This window comes from Labrus mixtus, chromosome 22 (assembly GCF_963584025.1).
Source record: "Labrus mixtus chromosome 22, fLabMix1.1, whole genome shotgun sequence".
In the NCBI taxonomy this organism is placed as follows: domain Eukaryota; kingdom Metazoa; phylum Chordata; class Actinopteri; order Labriformes; family Labridae; genus Labrus; species Labrus mixtus.
The window spans coordinates 13,289,999-13,310,351 of record NC_083633.1 but is presented as its reverse complement, the minus strand read 5'-3'; the positions used below and the strand labels follow the sequence as shown (position 1 = coordinate 13,310,351).

General features: G+C 40.6%; 1 protein-coding gene across 6 annotated transcripts in view; it reads right to left on the bottom strand.

The window, feature by feature from the left end:
* atp2b1a (ATPase plasma membrane Ca2+ transporting 1a) overlaps positions 1 to 20,118 on the bottom strand; it is a 39,533-nt gene extending 19,415 nt beyond the window's left edge. For all 6 annotated transcript variants that reach the window (XM_061030342.1, XM_061030344.1, XM_061030343.1 and 3 more), the window contains exons 1-4: positions 19,971 to 20,118; positions 8,753 to 9,222; positions 703 to 900; positions 159 to 416 (exon numbers count right to left, since the gene is read on the bottom strand). In XM_061030342.1, the coding sequence (XP_060886325.1) occupies positions 159 to 416; positions 703 to 900; positions 8,753 to 8,945 (649 nt within the window). In that variant the 5' untranslated portion in view covers positions 8,946 to 9,222; positions 19,971 to 20,118. The remainder of the gene's footprint in view (positions 1 to 158; positions 417 to 702; positions 901 to 8,752; positions 9,223 to 19,970) is intronic.
* Between the last annotated feature and the right edge of the window lie 235 nt (positions 20,119 to 20,353).

The window sequence follows — 20,353 nt, the reverse complement described above, 5'->3', positions numbered from 1 at the left end:
GGTGAAGAAATATATCCTGGATTTTACGCTGATAGCACAATTACTTTTATTGAGTCTTGGATTTTTTTTACGTTTATTAGTTGACAAACTTTAAACCATCAAACAGCAACATCTCGAGTTAAAGACAAACGAAAACAAAGCTGTAAATCATTTCTCACCATATTTTATTTGTGCAATGTCGCCCACCACGATCTCAGCCACAGGAATTTGGATGACTTGTCCTCCACGGACGACGGTAAATTTCTGCTCCTGCTCGATGCGGCTCTGGAGGCCCCTGAACTGCTTCTCTTTACTCCAGTCGTTGAACGCCGTCACCAGCACCACACAGATTACTGACAGAAGAATGGCGGCGCCCTCGATCCAGCCTGCTTCCGACTCATTTTCATCCTCCACACCGCCAGCTGCCCTTCCACAGTCTGCAGAGGGAAATGAATACAAAGAGGTTCTTTGTCACTATCCCATAAATAAAACAGCATATCACATCTTCATGTCACTCAGGCACACATTTAAACAAATAGATACAGCGTAAAACTCTAAGAGAGTGGGCCTGTTATCAGATATGACCGTGAAATTAGAGATTATCCAGATAAATGAAACAAATCAACATTTGTTTAAAATTAAGCATGCTATGAACGACCAAAAACAGTTCAATTAAAGAAAGGCTAACAGTAACAAGGATCAATGAGAAGTGTTGCTGCTTACGTTCTCTTTCGGCATCTGGAGGTCTATAAAAAGAAAGGCCTAGTGAAACTATGGCTGCCACTTCTAAGATAATCAGTGTGACATCCTGTAGCGCCTCCCACACTAACTGTAAAAAAGTTTTGGGTTTTTTGGGCGGTATTAAATTTTGCCCAAACACTGTTTTCCGCTTCTCGATGTCTGCGGGCTGTCCACTTAGACCTGGGGAGGCAAAGACAAAGACAAAAAAAAAGCATTTTATTCACAACATTTCCATTTATAAATCCATCTCAAACATCCACATAAATCAGAAGAGAGTTAAATGCTGCATTATTTGAGTTTAGATGGGAGGCATTTCTGTCGGTATTCGGTTCATGGGAGAAGAACTCAAAGGTTACCGGACCCTCCAAATACCCTAAACCTGAAGGGATTAGCATTTGTGACTGGAAACAGGAGAGGTGACAATGCTGGGAAACAATGAGACACTCTTTGTGGCCATGTCAAACATTTTCACCTCTTTCAGGCACACAAAGAAATGTGAGGTCAAATCTAATTGCGTAAACTGCCTTTTTAAATACAATGGCCGACTGATGGAAGAGGTCCAATCAGCTTTGAAATCACAGGTGTGTAAGCGTCCTCTGATAGAGTCATCTCTCTGACGCATCACACGTCTGGTCGGCCGGAGACCTATTCATCCATGTGCACTGAGAGCATTCTGCAGCCCCCCTCCCACCCACACCCACACCCGCCCCATTCACATGCCTCCACATTCAAGGTGGCATAGTCATATATTCAAAAGGGCCTTCTCACATTTGATGATGCACGACAGTTTTTTCAGCTCTATTCATGCCGTCGGACTCTGTGTGGGTGGCTGCGTGGACTGGACTGAGCCGTGGGGGGTGGGGGCGGGGTGCAGAACGGGAGGCCAGCTAAGAGAGACTGTGTGAAACTGCTACTGACAGGCAAATGGGGGGTGGTGGGGGGGGAGCTGCACTCAGAATAGCAGAGTCTTAATAGGGAATAGGATCAGAAGGGTCAAGGTGTGGACAGACAGAGAGAAGGACAGACAAAAGATAGACACACACGCTGACACACACAGGCTAGAAGTACAATGCAAATCTTGACACCACATTTGGATAACGAGTGTGTGCAGCAACAACAGTGGAGACAGTTGTTCTTCACATGAGAATAACAACTAGTTTGAAGACTCATCACTCATTTTTCAAGCAAATATTCTGCACATCCTCAGCTTTTCAAATATTAATATTGGCTTCTTTTCTTTGTCACATTGTAAAAATGAATGTTAAATTTTCACGCAGTCGAGTAAAAAAAACAGTATGCTTTACATTTCAATAAGCTGTTGGAATCTTTCGCAGCCATGTTTCTCTATACACAATTAAGTCAACAACAAAAACATCTTCAGATTCACCTCCATCAAGACAAAAACGGAGCGATGGGACTGTTAAAGTATGACTCAAATAAAACTTACTTTTAACCTTTGCTATTTCTGGGGACTATTAAATATGAACACCCTGGCTCACTGTCCAGTTTCCACTTATTTGCTTTTAAATGTGCAACAATCTGAAACACAAATATAGGAATAAATATTCAGAGGAACTTTGAAAGATCAGGTTTTTAACAAGGTTATAAGATATAACTAAAAAATAAAAAAAATTCAAAACATGCTGCTTAAGAACTGTAGGCTGCAGTTACTACATTTGGTAAACAAGTCTATGCACACCTGAACCTCAAGGAGAGACACACTCTTCTATTCTTGACCATAGTCTATCAGTGTTTTCTGAGCCCAGTGGCTAAAGACTGTTGACTTTCTTTTTTAATCACAATTATTATGTCTCATTTGAAGTAGTCTCTTTAATCAGCTCTTAAGTGTGTTTTTATTTACCAGCTTAAGTGTTTTCTGTTGTCATGAGTCACAACTATGTGACAAGTGGAAGAAGTGTTTGCTTATAAATGCCGTTTCATTCCAAAAACACTAAACAATGTCAACATTTTATATTATGTATAATAAGATAAGATACCACTTTATATAAGAAAGGAGTATTTCAATGATAAGTCCATGACTTAGATACTTAGTATCCTCTACATTTTCCACGGCACAGATTTTCATATCCTTTTTTTTCTCCTTAAAAAACATTAGTGACGCATGTACAGGACAAAATCAGCAAAGAGATAAGTGGTACCTCTTTCTCCGCAGGGGTTTCCAAAATCAACACAAACCAAAAGTTCCTCACAGGAGCTTTAAACGATCATCAAAAATGTTGATGCTCACCGATTGATCATCCATCTTTTGAGCTCTGAAGAACATTAAGCATCAATCAAGGTCCCTCTCAATGTAACCATTATAACCCACTTATTGACAACAGGACGGCACTATACTAAAGAATAGCTTAAACATAAAACAGCCCGTGTTCCATCATTCACATTTCCAACCACCGGTCACTTTAAACAGTTCTGGTCTTCTCCGTTAAAAAGAGATAGGGGGAGAATAATCTTGTACATCACTAGGTACATTTCTAATTGACTTTACAATTTAGCACTAACACATTCTTTTCTAAAAGGGAGGTGAGAAAAATGTTGATGACTCATCACACGGCACATTAAAAGGCTACGGGGTTTATCTTGCATAGCTGCCTGTTGCTGCTCCCTGGCTGTCTCTCACCGTCTGCTTTGATTCACTACGCCTCTAATGAAAACATGCTGACAGCTAATACCCCGTTCAATTTTACACCACGTTTTCCTTTTGCATTAGAGCAGTAAATACAAGTGACAGAGGACGATCAACAAGTCGTCTCTCTGGGCTAGATACACAAACAGAAAATAGGCTGTCCTTGGCCCCTCACATCCTTTTAGCAGCCAGAGTCAGTCTCAAGTCAAGTAGCTAATCATTAACCATTTAATTTGGATGCTTGTCCCTAGCTGACCCTGAGTACTGTCATTTTAGCCCCCACAGTGGGGGTCAAGGTAAGGCTTCACTCTAGGCCTGTCATAATTAAAAGATGTAGGGTCACATTTTTTCTGCCTTTAAATAGCTGTGTGTAGGGCGAGATGTCCAGAACACTACGCAGCTCAATAAAACACCATTCAGAGGACGAATCAAAGCAATCTTATTTCAAAGGGAATATGTGAAGACTTGTGCACAAAAAAAAACAAAGAAAAGAGAGGAAAGGAATTCTTCACACCCTGTCCTTAATAGCGATGTTCTGATACTATTGTTTCCCTCCCGACACAGAAGCCAATACCTCAGTTTGCAAATTGAAAATCTACCGATCCAATACCAGTACTGTAGGTTGATCTAAATAAATAATAACTACATACTTATCCCCTGGTGAAGATGTGGTATAATTGATATCACTGATTTATGTATGACCTGTATGTTAGAGAACTGAAGGTTCTCTGGTGGAGGCATAGTGCAACTTGGAAGAAGTATAGTATTGAAGCAGCTCAGAAAAATACATTTACTTGTGAAGCTGTTTTAAGAACTCCCAAAAATGTTCAGGTTGCATGCCCCTGAAATGTTCCTGAGTTGCTTGAACCCCAGAGTGGAGAGACAATCCCTGTCTGCCAAATGGGGAGTGGGGAGGGCTGTCCGCTATAATGACAACTTTGCCCTTTATACCAATTCTACATGTATTTTGACCTATTCACAATATCGAGGAAGCAGCAGAGAAAAGCATTACTTGTGAACCGAAAACATAATGTATCTGTTCAATTACATGCATGGAGATCGGACTGGACTCATGCTGGTAGCAGGTATTAACCTCCATCTCCTCCGCCAACTAGCTTGTGGTGAATTTTCCAGAAAATTTCCTGCCGAATTCTCACATCGGCTCACCCCGACTTCACATGGAAATTTTACAAGGGGCCTGGCAGGAAAAACTCTGGGTGAAGAAACTTCTTCACGCAGATTAAAATGTTAAACATGCAAATTATTCTTCAGGTGTTTAAAATCTTTTTGGATGAACTATCTCAGTGACCTAGGTAACAGAGGCAAACACTATTAAAAATGGAGTAACATGAATATAAATTGTCCAAAGTGCAGCAAGGTCAATAACAAATGGGAGTATGTTTATATTGATATTGTGCTCCAAATCTTACATGGATAATTGGATTCTGGGGCTCCCAGCACCTCTGTGCAGGTGGTAGTATCTGTTTTTTTTTTCTACACACAGGCTAACCACTTGGTCCAAAGTCATTATTATTGGGTTTTTTTTTGTATTTGAAGTTTATCTTCAATTTAAGTATCCTAACAGTTAGCAAATTCCTAATGTTCCTGATGTAATTCTTCTCCATTTAAAGTGATTAAAGTATTTTGGTTCTTATTGCACCTAAGCAGATTGTGTGCTAATGAGAAGAGCTTTGTCCACAATGGAACAGTAATGCAGCACGCTCAGTGAGAAAATGCTCACCAAGACCACAAGACTATATAAGTAACATTTAAGACAACTCTCGAAATAAACACTAGATATCTGAAATGTTTGTACTAGACAGTTCCAACACTAAATTTGGTTTTGAATGACAAATACAATGACACTTTACTAGGACTTTAAGGAGATACAAGAAACCGATATTCAGCTTCACTATCATCAGCAGCATCTTCATATGTTCTTCATCCCTAGTGGCTACAGCCCACACAAGCACATCTTTCTGAATTCAGAGATGAAGACGAGCTTTTCCTGCCCTCTGTCTCTGAACTGCAAACGAGTAAACTATAATTTAACAGTCTCAACCTCTCCGTTGAATTGGAGGGGGGGGGGCATGGTGTCTGGCATGACATATCCAGAGAGCCTGTCAGCTTCTGAGAATTGCGGTCCAATTGTGCAAGCCTCTAAGCCCTCAGCTGATTGGATCGATAGGCTGCAACCCAAATATTTGACTACACTGAAGTAGCAATCGACAGAAGATGGCAGCGAAAATAGGAGAACACTGTCAATAATATTGATGCAAAGTGGCCATTTGATAGGTCTTATTATGCAGACGAAATAGAGCTTACCGTGGGGAGAAAAATAAGTGCTGATGTGTTTGCAGGGCTTGCTGAAAATATTGATAGCACATGATTTCACTTTTTCTAATATCAAATGCTGAAAAGTACATAATTACCACCTCTGATTTTTTTTTTTAACACACAAACAAACCATAATTTATTTGTATCTTAAAGCACCAACTGTTGTGCCCAGAAGAAAGACTCCCCAAACCTTAATGCAGACATCTGGATACACTTTGGAGTACAATACTATGCCCCAGGGCGGTGATATTCAATGCTGAGAAAATGTGCTAAAGGGATGGGAATTTTGTCAAAACAGTACTCCAGTGATTTAGAATAGCTTTTACAAACAGCTGTGGGACTCACGAGAGACGGATTAAAAACAACAAGAATGGTCACAACTGATGCAGCAGAGGCTCAGATGCCCTGACTCATCTAGTAAGGCCATAAAAAGATAAGTTACCCATACAACAGCATTGCTTTCCTTGACTTAGGACCATGCCACTGACAAGTCCACAAGCTCTTACTGGCTACATTTGTTGCAATGTGTCATCTGAGTCCCAGTCACCAGTTACAAAAACCACAGATCACATCACATAAAGTGATTTTACACACTGAGTCTTACTTTCCAAAATGAGTAAACTGGTTATGACGCGTGTAAATGTCGGGGAGTTCCCGTTTAAATGTTATGGACATTTATGAAAATAACTGCACAGCTACCAAGAAAACAGAGTGAAACCAAAGCCCAACTGATCATTATGTTCTGAGCATCACTAACTACTAGAGCACAAAAATTACATTATGTGCAAGGCAGAACTAACACCAGACCAACTGCATGAACTTCAGGTATTGGTCAGCCATCTTTTTCAATCACAAAAGGGTGTCCTCATCACTATGGAACCTATTTCTTAGAATACCAGCAGAACCAGAGTTTAAATATGTCCAATATTATATAATCTATTGGGCTTGATATGTTTTATGATTATACTCTTCAGATTTCACCTTTTATTCCACTACAATAAAACCCTGTGACGGGTTAATGGTCTGTCTTTGTCAAACACACAAAAGTAATATTTGAATAAGAGTTTGGCAGCGTTCATTGTCACATTTTAGAAAGCCTATTGTGAAATGTGCATAATTTTTCAAACTCAGAGCATTAGTATGTTAATTAGCAGAATCACTATAAATTGCATCCCCATGAAGTTCAATCTAAGTGATCTCAAAATTACCTAGACTTAAGTTGTAGAACGGAAACAGCAGCACGATAAATTATATTAAGCCTAATCCAGGCTGACAGGCCGTGCTAAAAATTAGTCTGCGTAGAGTGGTACATCCATGCACAGCTGCAACACAGAAGTTCAGTCAAACTTCTTTGGGTGAGGGGAAAAAAAGAGCTTGGAAATGTGGAGGATTAGCGGAGGATTGGCTTAAGAGGTTCCAGAAATGGCCAACCAACTAATTAGAAATCCCTTTTCAATTGTCAAGCGCCTGTAATCTTAAATGATGGCTTAATTTCCCAAGCCAATGAGGAATGAGCTGATTGAAAGTGGAAGTATAAAAAATACTGAGTGGCTGCCTACCAAGTGCAACAATAACCTGCTGCGAGGGGAAACGAAATGAGGATCTTTTCAAGCTTATCAGTATAGTGCAGTCGCAAATAACTGTAGAAATGAAAGAGAATATTTAGAAAATCTGGTATGAGCGGTTTTTGTTTTGTAAGGTATTTGGCATGTTTAGCAAAAAAATTGGTCTTCATTTAGAATGTAGACATGAGTAAATATCCCCTCCGCCTTAAAAACCTGTTTAATAAGCTGAGGATGGCAAATATAGACTGCAGATATTGATCAAGTGTATAGCTAAAGCAAACATTGCTGATAACTTGATATTACTATCAACCAATATTGTAAGCCACATTCTTTTGTAGCATAGGCTAGGTAGTATACGCTTTGGAAAGGAAAGTCACTCATGCTACAAATATGACAGGACTATGTTCACCAGCTTGACAGCCACATGCATGTTTGGACAGCTCAGGCTCTCTTTCAGGCAAATTCCTACTCAGCAATTTCTCCTCGGTTCAGACAATGGCCTACTAGCCTGCAGAACACAAAGTGCAAGCAGAGAGACTCTGCATGTACACTGTGTTGTCGATAAATGAAAGGTCAAAAATCGAATGGTGAGGTGGTGGTGCTTCTTGAATGACAGATGTTTTGTGTTGTTTTATCGTGTGGTATTTATTGCATTCCTTTTGGTCTGGTGAGGCCCAGGAAATTTGTTTCCTTTGCTTTTGAGACAGTGAATAGCGGACTGTTGCTGCCACAGTGAATGTGCGGTGCCGTTTTAATCTGGGATCAAACTGAAAATCCCCTCCCATAAGAGTTCAGTCAAGGTCATGCTGGCGATTAGGCAGACTGTCTATAGAGAGACAAACCGAGACAGAGGGAAAAGAGTGGTTGAAAAATGGCAAAAAAGATAGATAGTGGTGCTGTCAGTCACTTCTGCTGGGGTTCTGCTGTAGCCTATTACTCTTTTTTTCTTTTACAATACTCAGCATAGTGCTAGCGTTGTGTGCACTGTTTTGTTGTTTTAGAGTAACGAACAGAGGAGACATTCAAAAGATGAACTCACTCCTTCCTTTACATGTTCAAGTCATTACTACCCAGCCTTACAGCCTCCTGTTTAGTTCGCCACATGTGGGACGTTGACCTGCCTGCAGCCTGGTGCTGTGCCCAGGCAGACAGCTGGTCTGTCTGAAGCCTGCATACAGAGACGCAACGACACGCACACACAGAGGTGAAAAGGGAGAGAGAGGGAGGGTAAGAGGGACATATCCACAGGCCTCGAAATAGAGCAGGACTGGCCCAGGTCAGAGCCAGCCTGCCTGGCCACCTGTCTGGCATATGAGTTTTCCAAGGAAGTGATGTCAAGGTATCCACAATGTGGATGACAGGGCAGTGACACGCCTCCTAAACTATGCAGCACATTAGCATTCCAACAGCACTGACTACTAGCACTGTTTAGATTACATCCTGAGTTTGATCCATTAATCATGCTGAGTGTGAAGGAAGCATTTACCATCTATAGGTGATGTTTTTAACCGCTGGCAGAGTCCTTGACTATCATCAAAAGATTCCCCGATTTTGCTTAGCGCCTCTGCGCCTCTCAGTTCCATAAGGGAGCGCAGTTCTTTGAGCGTGCAGCCAAAGTCTCCATCGTGGTTGGCCTCCACCATGGAGTTCTTCACCCCGCTGTACGAGTTGTTCGCCATTGTCTCGACACCTCCCCACTCTCTGCTTCAGCTCAACAGTGGGGGTAAAAGAAAAAAAAAAAGTGTTCCTGGAAAAGCTTAAATCCTCAAGGGTGCAAGCACAGTGGTAGTTCCCATAAAACAGCTGACGGGCCCTTCAGAGGCAGCTGGAGTCATGCGCCGGGTAGCAGGGCAGGGGTATTACAAAACGGGCCATTTCCCTCGGAGAGCTGAGTTCCTAGTCTTTCATGGTGACTGAGGATCACCCACAGAGGTGGAGGTCACCATGCATGCAGGTCTGAAAGAGAAGAGCAAAGCCATTAGTGACATTATTATACAGAAGGTTTCAACGTACATTTATGATGTCATGCTTAGGTTGTCAAAATGTGCAATACTTCAATACTTCACAACGTATTTTAAAATGAAATGTGTTTAATAATGGTTGCAATTCAAATTCAAAATCACAATTTGGCAAATATTGATGTTTCTCAAGTCCTTTTGGCATCTCATTAGGATGCAAAAGTTATGTTTATGTCTCTTACAGAGAGAAAAGGAAGGGCTTATTTTAGTATGTATTTCTAAACCAAAATGTTTCACACGTGTTTGTCCAGAGTAGACAGCATGCAGAAGTTTGCTTGCATAATTTTAGTAGGAAAGGAAATACCACGTATAGGGTCATGTATAGTATCAAAGTTTAAAAATCTGGTATCATGACTCTTCATCATATAGTGAATGAATGAGAAAACCAGTCAAGTCAATACTTATTTTTGTCTTTATCTTACAGGTTCCTTTCACACAGCATTATCATCATTTGATTAGTTTCCCTTGGGAGTCACCCTGCTTTTACTCTAGTGTTGACTTTATGATTGCTTGTATTCAATTAAGCCTTTCAAGCTACGCTCATTTGACCATTTGTGTTTCTCTCAGAATCTGTCATCATACAGCTTCAAAACATGAGCAGCAACACTTAAGTTGGAACATTTTACTGCTGCATAAAAGGAAACCACTTAGCTGCTTAGACGAGCAGCTCAGTAATTAGCAAAACTGCTGCAGTCCCTGCCAAGAGATGTTTGATTAGCTGCACTTGAGTTGTAATAAAATAAGAATAATTTTGTCATGTGGACAAAAGCACTTGTCAAGTAATGTGCACTCTGCTTCCCTGACCGAGTGTGCGAGGGGAGTGGAGCATTAGCATTCAGTGATCACTCTGCTCAGAGCTGCTTCCAGGGTTTTTCCTGCACAGACAGTTTAAAAGGTAGTCCTTTCCCGTCTGCCATCTTCATCGACTATTAATACAAAGTTATGGCAGCTGTTTTACAGTAAAGGGTTTGCAGCAGCTTCTCCCAGAGTGTCTTGCAATTTTTCAACTGGTATGAGTTGACTCTCTGAGCCTGGTTCATTTGCTTTGAGTGGGAAATAAAACTGTTGCATTAAGTCCATGTAGAAGTAGAATTGCAATTGCAGTGGTACTCATGTATGTTACTCTTCTTTTCTCTAGTCCCTCAATTAAACAACTTTTATACGAGAGGGGATGAGTTGGCTGGCCGTCCTGTCGATGTAAACAAACTGAAGATATGACTCGGAAAACTCGGAAAGCATCAGACAGTGGGACTCGTGTGTTACACCCATTGTAGACAGTCATGACTCGCAGAGTTATTTTCAGAGGATATACTTGATTTCTATTACATTTAAGTGTGAAAAATCGCATATAAAGCCTTTAAAGAAAGTGTGTTTGTAGAACATAGAACAGAGCTTCTGTACTTTATCTGTTAATTTGGTTTTTATTGGTTAATAATCCATCTTTACCCACACTGAGAACTCTCTATCTTGAGGGAAAAGCAGAGTTTAGCGATGATCTTATATTTGAGTATTGAGTAGAAAAAGCAAATCATCAATCATGAAGCCCAGATTACTCTCTTTCATTCTACAATGAAATGTCTGATCTCTTTAAATACTATAGGGCAGATCTGAATGCCAAAGAGGCAGTTTCCTCTTTTAGTACTACCAGGTGTTAAATACAGCATCACAGTCAAACTCTTTCATCCGGCGATCCATGCAACTGTATCATAGCCCCCTGCTGTGTTCAAAGAACATACAGTAGATCTGTCATTGAGTGAGGAAAAAAAGCCAGCAGCTTCCCCGCAGTGGACACTATGCTACCCCCACCAGCATAGAGAGCAGGGAGCCAGTGACTGATTACCTCAGGAAAAGCCTTCTGTTTAATCTAATTAAGACTATCTGTGGCATCAGGGAGCTCCATGGTGCTTTACATGGGAGAGTCCATTCTAATGAGAGGCTGCTGTCCATTCAGCTTTAATCAGCCTAACACAACGACGCTGATTCATTCATGTCGACCAAGTTGATAGGAATTTATCTAAGTTAAGTACAAGCGTACAACTTCAAAGTGCACTTACAAAGGCTAAAGTATTGGAGGTGTTAATCTGTTTTAAGGAGGATTTGATTTATTTCTTCAAACCCATGAGGGACTAAACTGGATTTTTTGGGGGAAAGATAAATCAAGATGGGATGGATTTTTTTCTTTAAGCCTTGGACGTTTGTATGAAACATAAACTGTACTTTCTGCTGGGAGGCCCTGGGGAAGCTGTACTGATCAATAAAGAAAGGCACCAGTGTAGACAGACAGCGACGATACTCCTCGCCTGAAGAAAATGCAGCACTTATCTCTCAGCTGGGGAAGATATAACCTCTTTCTGGATTTGACCATAATGTGCTCAAGAGGACACCATTTTTCTGTCTTTAATCTAAATAGGACATCAAGCATGCACCTCCAAACTTAAACATCCAAAAGTCAAAATATGTCACAACTTTAAACTGGGACACAGATGCAAGGAGAGAAAATGCACAATTGCACGTATGAATGCTTGCAGCTTATTCCATTGAGATTCTTGGAAACTATTCTGTCACATGTTGAGATTCTATTTGGAGCCATCTGCCATGGAAAAAGGGACAGGATTCATTATTTATTACACAGCATAATTGCAGGGCCGGGCGTGTTACTGAGGTGGGAGAGATCGCAGAAATCCCCCTCATTGAAAGGAAAATACTCTTGCTCAGCTTCTACTCATCTCAGGTTTACGATGAGGCCTTTGTTGCATATTGAAATGTCTATTGAAAAATGCTTTACTTTTTTATGACAGCAGGCTTTATCTAATAACTTTATATGCTATTTTACATGCACGAAAAGGATTGAGGATTGAACACAAATTCCCTGCCAGCCTTGTGAACATGTGTACATGATGTTTATCTCATTGCAGTCCAAGTAAGAACAATGGAGGAAAGTTACACCTTTCCCAGCATGTGTGTGTGACAATTAGTGGACAAGTTAGACATACTGGCATCATGATAAATTGTGGTCTAAACTGACTCCTCCTTACTCCTTAAGTAAGTTTGGTCAGTTATGATATGCCTATGTGATCTCAAAGACTAATAAGACAAGGCCCCAGTCCATGAAACAGTCCTTTCGAATATAATTGATATTTTTGAATATAAAGGCAATAATTATCACAGCGTAGGACTCGGTTGCTAAGTTCACTATCCTCCAACACCCCCAGCCGTCCAACAGGAGTAGTTTCCTGATGTGAGGTGCATGTGTGAACAAGTAAGTCAGAAAGACTTCCAGTGTAGTCTGAAATTTTTGTATAAATATTCATGTGTGCATATGTGAAACAAAGCATATGTTAGGGGTCGTTTCTTCACATTAAACTGAAACCTTGATAATAAAACTTCACATTTAAGTTAGTAGTTATTTGTAATCATCACTTTAAGTTTCTTGAATCTTACTTTAACCCCATTTCAGAAAATGATTTAGGGAATCTGAGGTAAATGACTGTCTTGTGCACTTAGCACCAATATGTGGCTCTTTAATTGTGCAAATGGCCTCTGAATGACTCATCTTAAAAGGGCAGGGTCACATGTGCAGCCTATACTAAAGCATGTTATTGAGTGCCTTCTCCATTTCTGTCTTCACATCTTACTTCATGAGCCCTCTCCCCACATTCACGCCCCCTCACCCCACCAGCGGCCACAACGCTGAGACCATGGAAGTGCCAACATTTGCTGTGCTGCGACAGTTTCGGGTTGCGGAGCAGGTCACATGTCACAACAGTGGAAAATCATTGTGATTGGATCTCAAAGCCAACAGCTGGCATGGTATGGTTGAATGACAGAGGCTGGGATTAACCCTTTCCATGCTTTAGTGGCAAACCCATAGCTCAGCATGGTGAACATGAGGTGGTTTACCCAAGGTTGAAGGAAGTCTCATCTTAACCCAAGCTATTTCAGGCTGCTTTCACACATTACACACTCACTAAATTCGCTGCATCAAAGGGCTGCTGAAAGCGGAAACGAGTAAAGGACAACAGTGATGGACATCTAAGAAAATACACTCATCTTCTTCGTCTTTGTTTCCACGCTAAGGAAACCCTCTGGCAGTTCGAACACCTCAATGTGCCAACAACTCAATGCAAGTCAGGGATAGCAATTCTAGGGATCCCTCTGCAATGGAGCTGCCTAATGCGAGGCGTTGGTATTTTTAGCTTCCCCCAGACTGTCCCCTCCCCCCACCGCTAGCCGTTGCTGAACTGGGTCAGGCCATGTAAATGTGGAGGGTACAAAGCAGAGGCACCCAGCCCTCCTTGTGTGCTGCATGGCTCCCAGCTAAAAGCGCTACTTCACCCTGCATACTGGAACCTCTTCACGGCTTTCCATTGCTGTCAGGCTGCCAATTCATATGTTGTCACAGTCAGAGGTGTCACCATCAACGCTCTTTTCCTCCACGGCTCTCATTACTTCACGTATAGAGGGGCGTTTGACATTATCACTCTGACCAGGGTGTAAGGGGTGGCAGTAATTGGGGATGAGTCACTTCTCTTTCTTCTTTATATGTACGCAAGGGAAGGTGTGAAGTCCTTTTTAAAAAAAAATTTTTAAACCTTCCTTTATTGATGAGTAATTTGGTATGACAAAATTAATGTTTCTACATCATCTTCAATGCAAACCAACAGCAATTGTTTACTGCAACCTATTGAAGCATTGTGTTTTGTCGCTGAACTTTTTTGGGGGGGGTAATAAACAGCCTTTTCAGAATAATATGGATATTTTTTTTCTTTCGAAAGAAATGTGTCCGCAGGTGATGTCGATGCTAGCCTGAAAATAGGGCAGGATTCAGGATGCTAACATCAAGACAAGAGATATAAACAACATCCTAGATATTGCACGGTGAATTGAAGGTAACTGGGTTGTTTATATTAAATGTGGTTTTGTTTAATTTAATAGTCATGTTCAACAAGATACAGTTGACATGAAAGCGGCTGGGCTTTAAATGTAACCCAAAACAGGATGAGAATCTGTGATTCATCAATAACTTAGCAAACCTCATCAATGAATGCACCATGGAAGAAGTCACACAGTTTGTGGTTCACATCAGTGCAACGGGAATCCTGTTAACGTTTAGTAATGAGCAACACCATTAAGACTGTGTTTGAGAGACAAAATTTACAAAATAAAAAATAGTACGAAAATATGACTCCTCTTTGTCTCAGCTGTAGTATTTACAGTGCTGTAGACTGATGTCCTGTGACTGAGATCATGTTACAATATTTTTCCTTGAGAGGAAAGAATGACTGGAGTGTTCTTTCATTTTGCTCTTACAGTGTCCTTCATGTCCATAGGATGGAAAATATTCCAAAATGGAGCATCTTTCATCAAGCCACTTTGAAGATGAGAAGGTTTCTGTGTTCCTACACAGCAGCTCAGTGGCCTGAGGTCCTGCTGGCCGCCCTGCCATTTGCTGCTACTGTCTGACCTTGCTGTTCTTAACATTCCCGTTTCAGGACGCACGGATGTTGAACACTAAATTCCTTTCACCAAGACCTGATTGTGAAAGTCAAGCTGTACAGTAGGGCTGAATGATGTTACAAACAAAACTGACATTGTAATATATATAAATTGCGATTATCTAAAACTGAAAAAATTAACACATAAAGCAGTGCCTTTTTCTGTACATTAATACAAATTTCAATCAAACTATCGTACTTTTTAACACACTGGCTCCAGCGGCTCTGGCACATGCATGCACGCACGCACACATACACACAGACGTAGAGAAAACACCTGGAGAGAGAACAGGAGGCGCGACATGTTACATCATAAACTCGACAAATAAACTTTGTGTGGCCACAGCATTAACGAACCAATAATTGGTAGTGGGAATACTCTCATTTTAAATCCGCCTAGCATGATTGTGCGTCTGCCTCGAGAGTCATGCCGTGCTATGTGACATCAGCAGCGGCTCCTGGATGCACAACGGTCAGTTGTGTGACCACTGAAGGTGATATCAGACGGACTTTGATTGATAATTAGTCATCGCAAATGAGAAAACTGGTGGGTTTTGTTTGGATCAAACAACAGAAGACTGCCCTCATGATGTACCTCAAGTCACATGACCAGCACTGCAAGTCCTGCAATGTGACTTATGCACAAAATGTGATGTTTAAACTACATATAGTTCAGCCCTTCTAAACAGTACTTTCATGATGCTGGAGGTGGTGAAGGTAAATGAGACTGAAAGCGTATTCTAGCTATGGCGAGGGGTATTTCACCAATTTTACAACAGGATATTATACTTTTTCTTTAGACAACGATATGATATTTGCTGATATCACAAAGTCTGCCACAATATGATTTTGATTCGATTCAGCAGCCAGTGAGTGATTTCAGAACTATTCAATACAATCAGTTACATTTCTCCTAACTGAAAAAAAGCAATCAAGGATTTTTTTTTTTACAAAATCCAGTTTCACTTTTAAGTGCCACTTTCTTTATTCATGTTTAAATACAAATGTTTTTTTATTTCATGGGGTCCCAGATTACCTTTTAATTATTACCAAAGCTTAGCATGTTTGTGTTTCAACGACGAAATTAAAAATGTCTTCTTTAAGCAGCAAACATTTATTTTCCTGCATCCTGATCAATTGTACTGCACCAATTTGTGCCGTTTCAGCATTTTAGTATAATCAGGATCCAGTCTTGTGTCCTCTTTAGGCTTGATTTGAAAATGTCTTTTGAACACATTTACACACATGTGGATTTAAATAGTTATTGTGTTTCTGCACAATTTTAGACCTTGCTTTCTCTAGCTGTATACAAGTGGCATATGTATATTGTATATGTAGTTTTGAATGACTTATGGGATTTTAATTAGATTAAATCTGTGACAAATGGTGGAAATGGAATCTTGATATCGATGACTGTAGGGGTTGGGAAGAACTTTTGACACACACAGACCGACCTCAAAATGAGAGGGAGAGAGAGAGAGAGAGCGGTTGTCCTTTTGAGATCACTTAAAGCAGCATGCACAAGAAAAAAATGACACTGTCCTGATTATGGTGAAATAACGCTGATTTTTAAATCGCAGCGGTCCAGACCTCGCTGACATTATCACCTCCTTCCATTTCTCTCTGCATGTCTGTGTGTGCTCCTTTGATAACTGCACAGCATCCATTTTTAAAAGTTTAACTTTCAGTTATCGCAGCAGGTGATCGTGGAATGAGTAACATCAGCTGCAACGAGCTGAACAACACGATAAAACAACGGCATTAGAAGGTTCATATTAAACACGAGACGTTGCACAGCAAACAATGCATCTACGGAGCTAATAGGAGCAGACGACTCTCTCTCTTGGGAGAGCCTTACCAGACGCTGCTAACACTACTTTACAGAGAGGTCAGATTCTTCTTTTGTCCATATAGGATCTTAGAAGGCGATGGTGTACAGATAAAAAAGGAAATATGCAAACATGGTTGCATAATAAACCTGTCAGCTTGGCGCTAGCGTTGTTTGAAAGTTCAGGATGACGTGCAGCTGGGCGGAAACTACAAAATATGTGTGCGGGTTGGTGCAATTCCAAAATCAGCCTTATCTTTAAAATGACAATCAATGTTTAGACTTCTCATTGACTTGATTGGATCTTTGTTCAACCAATTGATGTATTGATCCAGACCAATGGATTATTATACCACTAACTAAGGCTAGTGTAGGAGCCAATTTACTGTGTGTGTATCTATGTATTGTATTTGGTTTATATGCTTATTTATTGACTTAATTTGGACGCTAGGTGGTGATAATTGATCATTTGGGTTAATTGGTCAAGTGGTATGGTGTTTATAGGAAATGGGGGAATAGGTGGTGGGAGTGTACGGTTCTTGCAAAGTAAGGTAACATAACGTAAACGAATTAAAACAAACATGAATAATCTAAGGTTATATACACAGGCATGAAAACAAAGATAAGCAAATCCCAATCCTATATAAGTAAATATTACTAACAACACACTGAAAATGCTTCACTGTGACTTTGTTCAGTGATTTTCAGTGTGCATTGGATTATTATTTTTTATTTTCTAATTGTATATTCCTGCAACCCAAAGGCACCTGGGTGTGTAAGTTAGCTGTGCATGGGGTACCCTGTTGGTTGATTTTATCAAACCACCATAAACACATTGTAGTTCATGGTAAATATCTGACTGACTATATTTAGCCTTAAATGTCAGTGTACATGAGACTCAATGTCACCTTAGATTCCTGACCTACAGTGGCATGTTCTCTCAAATAGTAACAAAAGTTTGCATCTGAGGAACACAGACTGAACTCAGGACAAATGCTAGCAGTCGTTTTTTAGGGCTTTGCTTGTATATGAATTCGGTGCAGAGCATGACAATAAAATCAGTGGAGATATAAAGCAGCTGTAGTGGGGACTCTTCTGGTATGAGTTAGAGACAGTCTTGACAGGTGATAACTGGCTGGAAGAAAGTGCACTCAGTTTACTGCATTACTTTGCAGAGACTATCGCTATGTGAACACTAAAAACTCCTGAGCCATGAGACACAACAGCACTTACTTTAACAGCAAGCTATAATGTTAGATTAGCAGAATACTTCTACTGGTCGTACTCCCGAGCGTGGTCTATTAACTTCATATGCAATGCATTAAGGATGAAACCTAGAGGTGTATTCTTGGAGGTTGTTGGTCTTTAAACGCAAGAAGGGGAAAACACTATCAAGATGAACCACACTGCCAAGGAGGTCAACAGATCTTGCATTACCTTTTTCCAAAACAATTCAAAATTCAATTGCAACAACTACTGAATCGCTGGCTTTATTCGGAGCCAGAAATGCTGTCTATATCCAGCCGTTATGAAAAACGCACGGTATAGCAAGGAATAAGAAAAGATATTTTTGTCATTCTTGAGTGACAGCGACAGTCTCAGTTCAAAGGGCTCAGACACAGCAACAGATTGTGTTACTGTGGGTTTAAGTGAATCATTAAACAAACTCAAGAGTCTCTATATGCTGAACACGATAGATATTATGAGGCATCACACAATGTTTAACCTTACAAATATTTGTTCCACACAGAAATTACGGCGCATGTCTATTTAAAATAGAATTCCAGCAATTGTCATTACATATACAGTAGCATACTCTATAACAAGGTTGTCGGACTAATGCCAGGCAATTGAATAGCTTAGCCTACATTGTATTATGTAATGGGTCCACTGATAACTAAACAATACTACACAGGCATTCCTTCTTGAATAGAAAAGCAGTCGATGCACTTGAAGGTCAAGCTATATTCTGTATTCAAATATATTTGGATAAAACTGCAACCTTATTTGCAATCCACTGTAGGATCACAAGTCATTACACACACACACACACACACACACACTGCTGGCGCTGCAGCAAAGCGGTCGCTGTTTAATTGGATAAGGAGTGATCCTTTCAACTAGACACCAAAAGGTGCTCAGGGGCTGCACTTTACATACACCTGGAAACTTGCATGCAATATTAGCAGTGTAAAACTACATTGCATTGTCAATTAAGGTCAAGGGTGTACAGTTTTACAAGTAATAAACATGCAGTAGCTGGAAATCTTAAGAAAACACGCGATACTTTCCCGATACGAAATAACTCACATGGTATTTTAAAGCGATATGCTGTGTTCAAGGGTTAGCCTAACTGTCCGAATTTCCGATACCGTGTTTGGCTTAAATTGAATGCCTTTTTTCTAAATAGCTCAAGAGAGTGGAGGGTATTTTATAAGGTAAAATTACAGATAACAGCTGGGTTCAGGATGAGGCAACGGGTAACACAAATCCAGTATGAAGCAGAAATCGACAAAACACCATTAAAATGACATGTTTTAACTTTGACAGCATGGAGATATGTTGCCTGTAGGTTACTTTTTTTCTTTTCAATTTATACATTTGCTTTTTACTCTATTGTGACAGTCAGCCAGCAAAATAACTTTAATTTGCCGGTGTTTCATGGGTGTCTCTCCGAGCTCCGGAGAGCAAAAGGGGATATACATTAAATAATACCGACTGTGTGACAGGTCTTTAAACGCACCCCAGTGCAGAATCAAATACATGCCTCTTTCTCGGTGTGACATTTTCGGCAACTATGGTTATTTCACAGTCCGTTTCTTTAAATGATGTGTGGACGTCAAACCTGCTGTCCACTACAAATAATAACGTGTTAAATCCCAAATACATCGTTACAGGCTTTGCCTACAATGTTAGCAAACTAGCTCCCAGGCGCTATGTTAATTGCAGAAAAGGAAAATACACAAATGCTGCTTCTTCTTCTTCTTCTTCTTCTTCCAACAGATTGTCAAGCGGAAAAACTTCACCAAAAGGGGGCAAATGCACAAGTCTTACAAATCTAAGGGATAGGGTAAAGAGAATCTGCCTGCAACCTCGTTTGATTTGCCACCTGGGTTGGAAAAACGAGACGCCCCAATGTCAGTATGTATTCCAGATATATCGTTAGCGATGTTAGCTTGGCGTAAAGCTAACTACACAAGGCAGCTACCCCACCGGTGGCTTGGCCCTCGTTTGACCGTTTCTTTTAAAAATATAAGACTCAACGATGATGTTTTCTATGCAGTGTGTGAAACACGTGGAAGCAGCCGTAGTCTTGCGGCATTAGCAGCACAAGCAACATAAATTTAACCCAAAAATACTCACTCCGTTCTCTGAAGAGCTCCCCGGGTCCCTTTCTCCCGATAACTCCCCCCTCAGTCTCACCAAAGACTAGACTCTCTCCCCTGATCTGAGGTAAAATCCCGCCCACTGCGCTGTCACAACCACAACCAAAGTCTCCATCCGCGGCCGACAAGATAGTTCCCTTCCGCTTCGAGCGTGTCGAGAAGCGCTTGTCCGCTGTACACAGAAACCAGTCGACGCATGCGCACAGTTGTTTAAATAACACAAACTCTGCTTCCACGATTCATATACTCAGTAGAATCTGATTAAAACAGCAATTATGAGTGCCCCTTTTTCAAAGAACAGAAACAGTCCATATGCGAACATATTTCGAGGGTGTTCAGCGTTTTATATCATGTTTATCA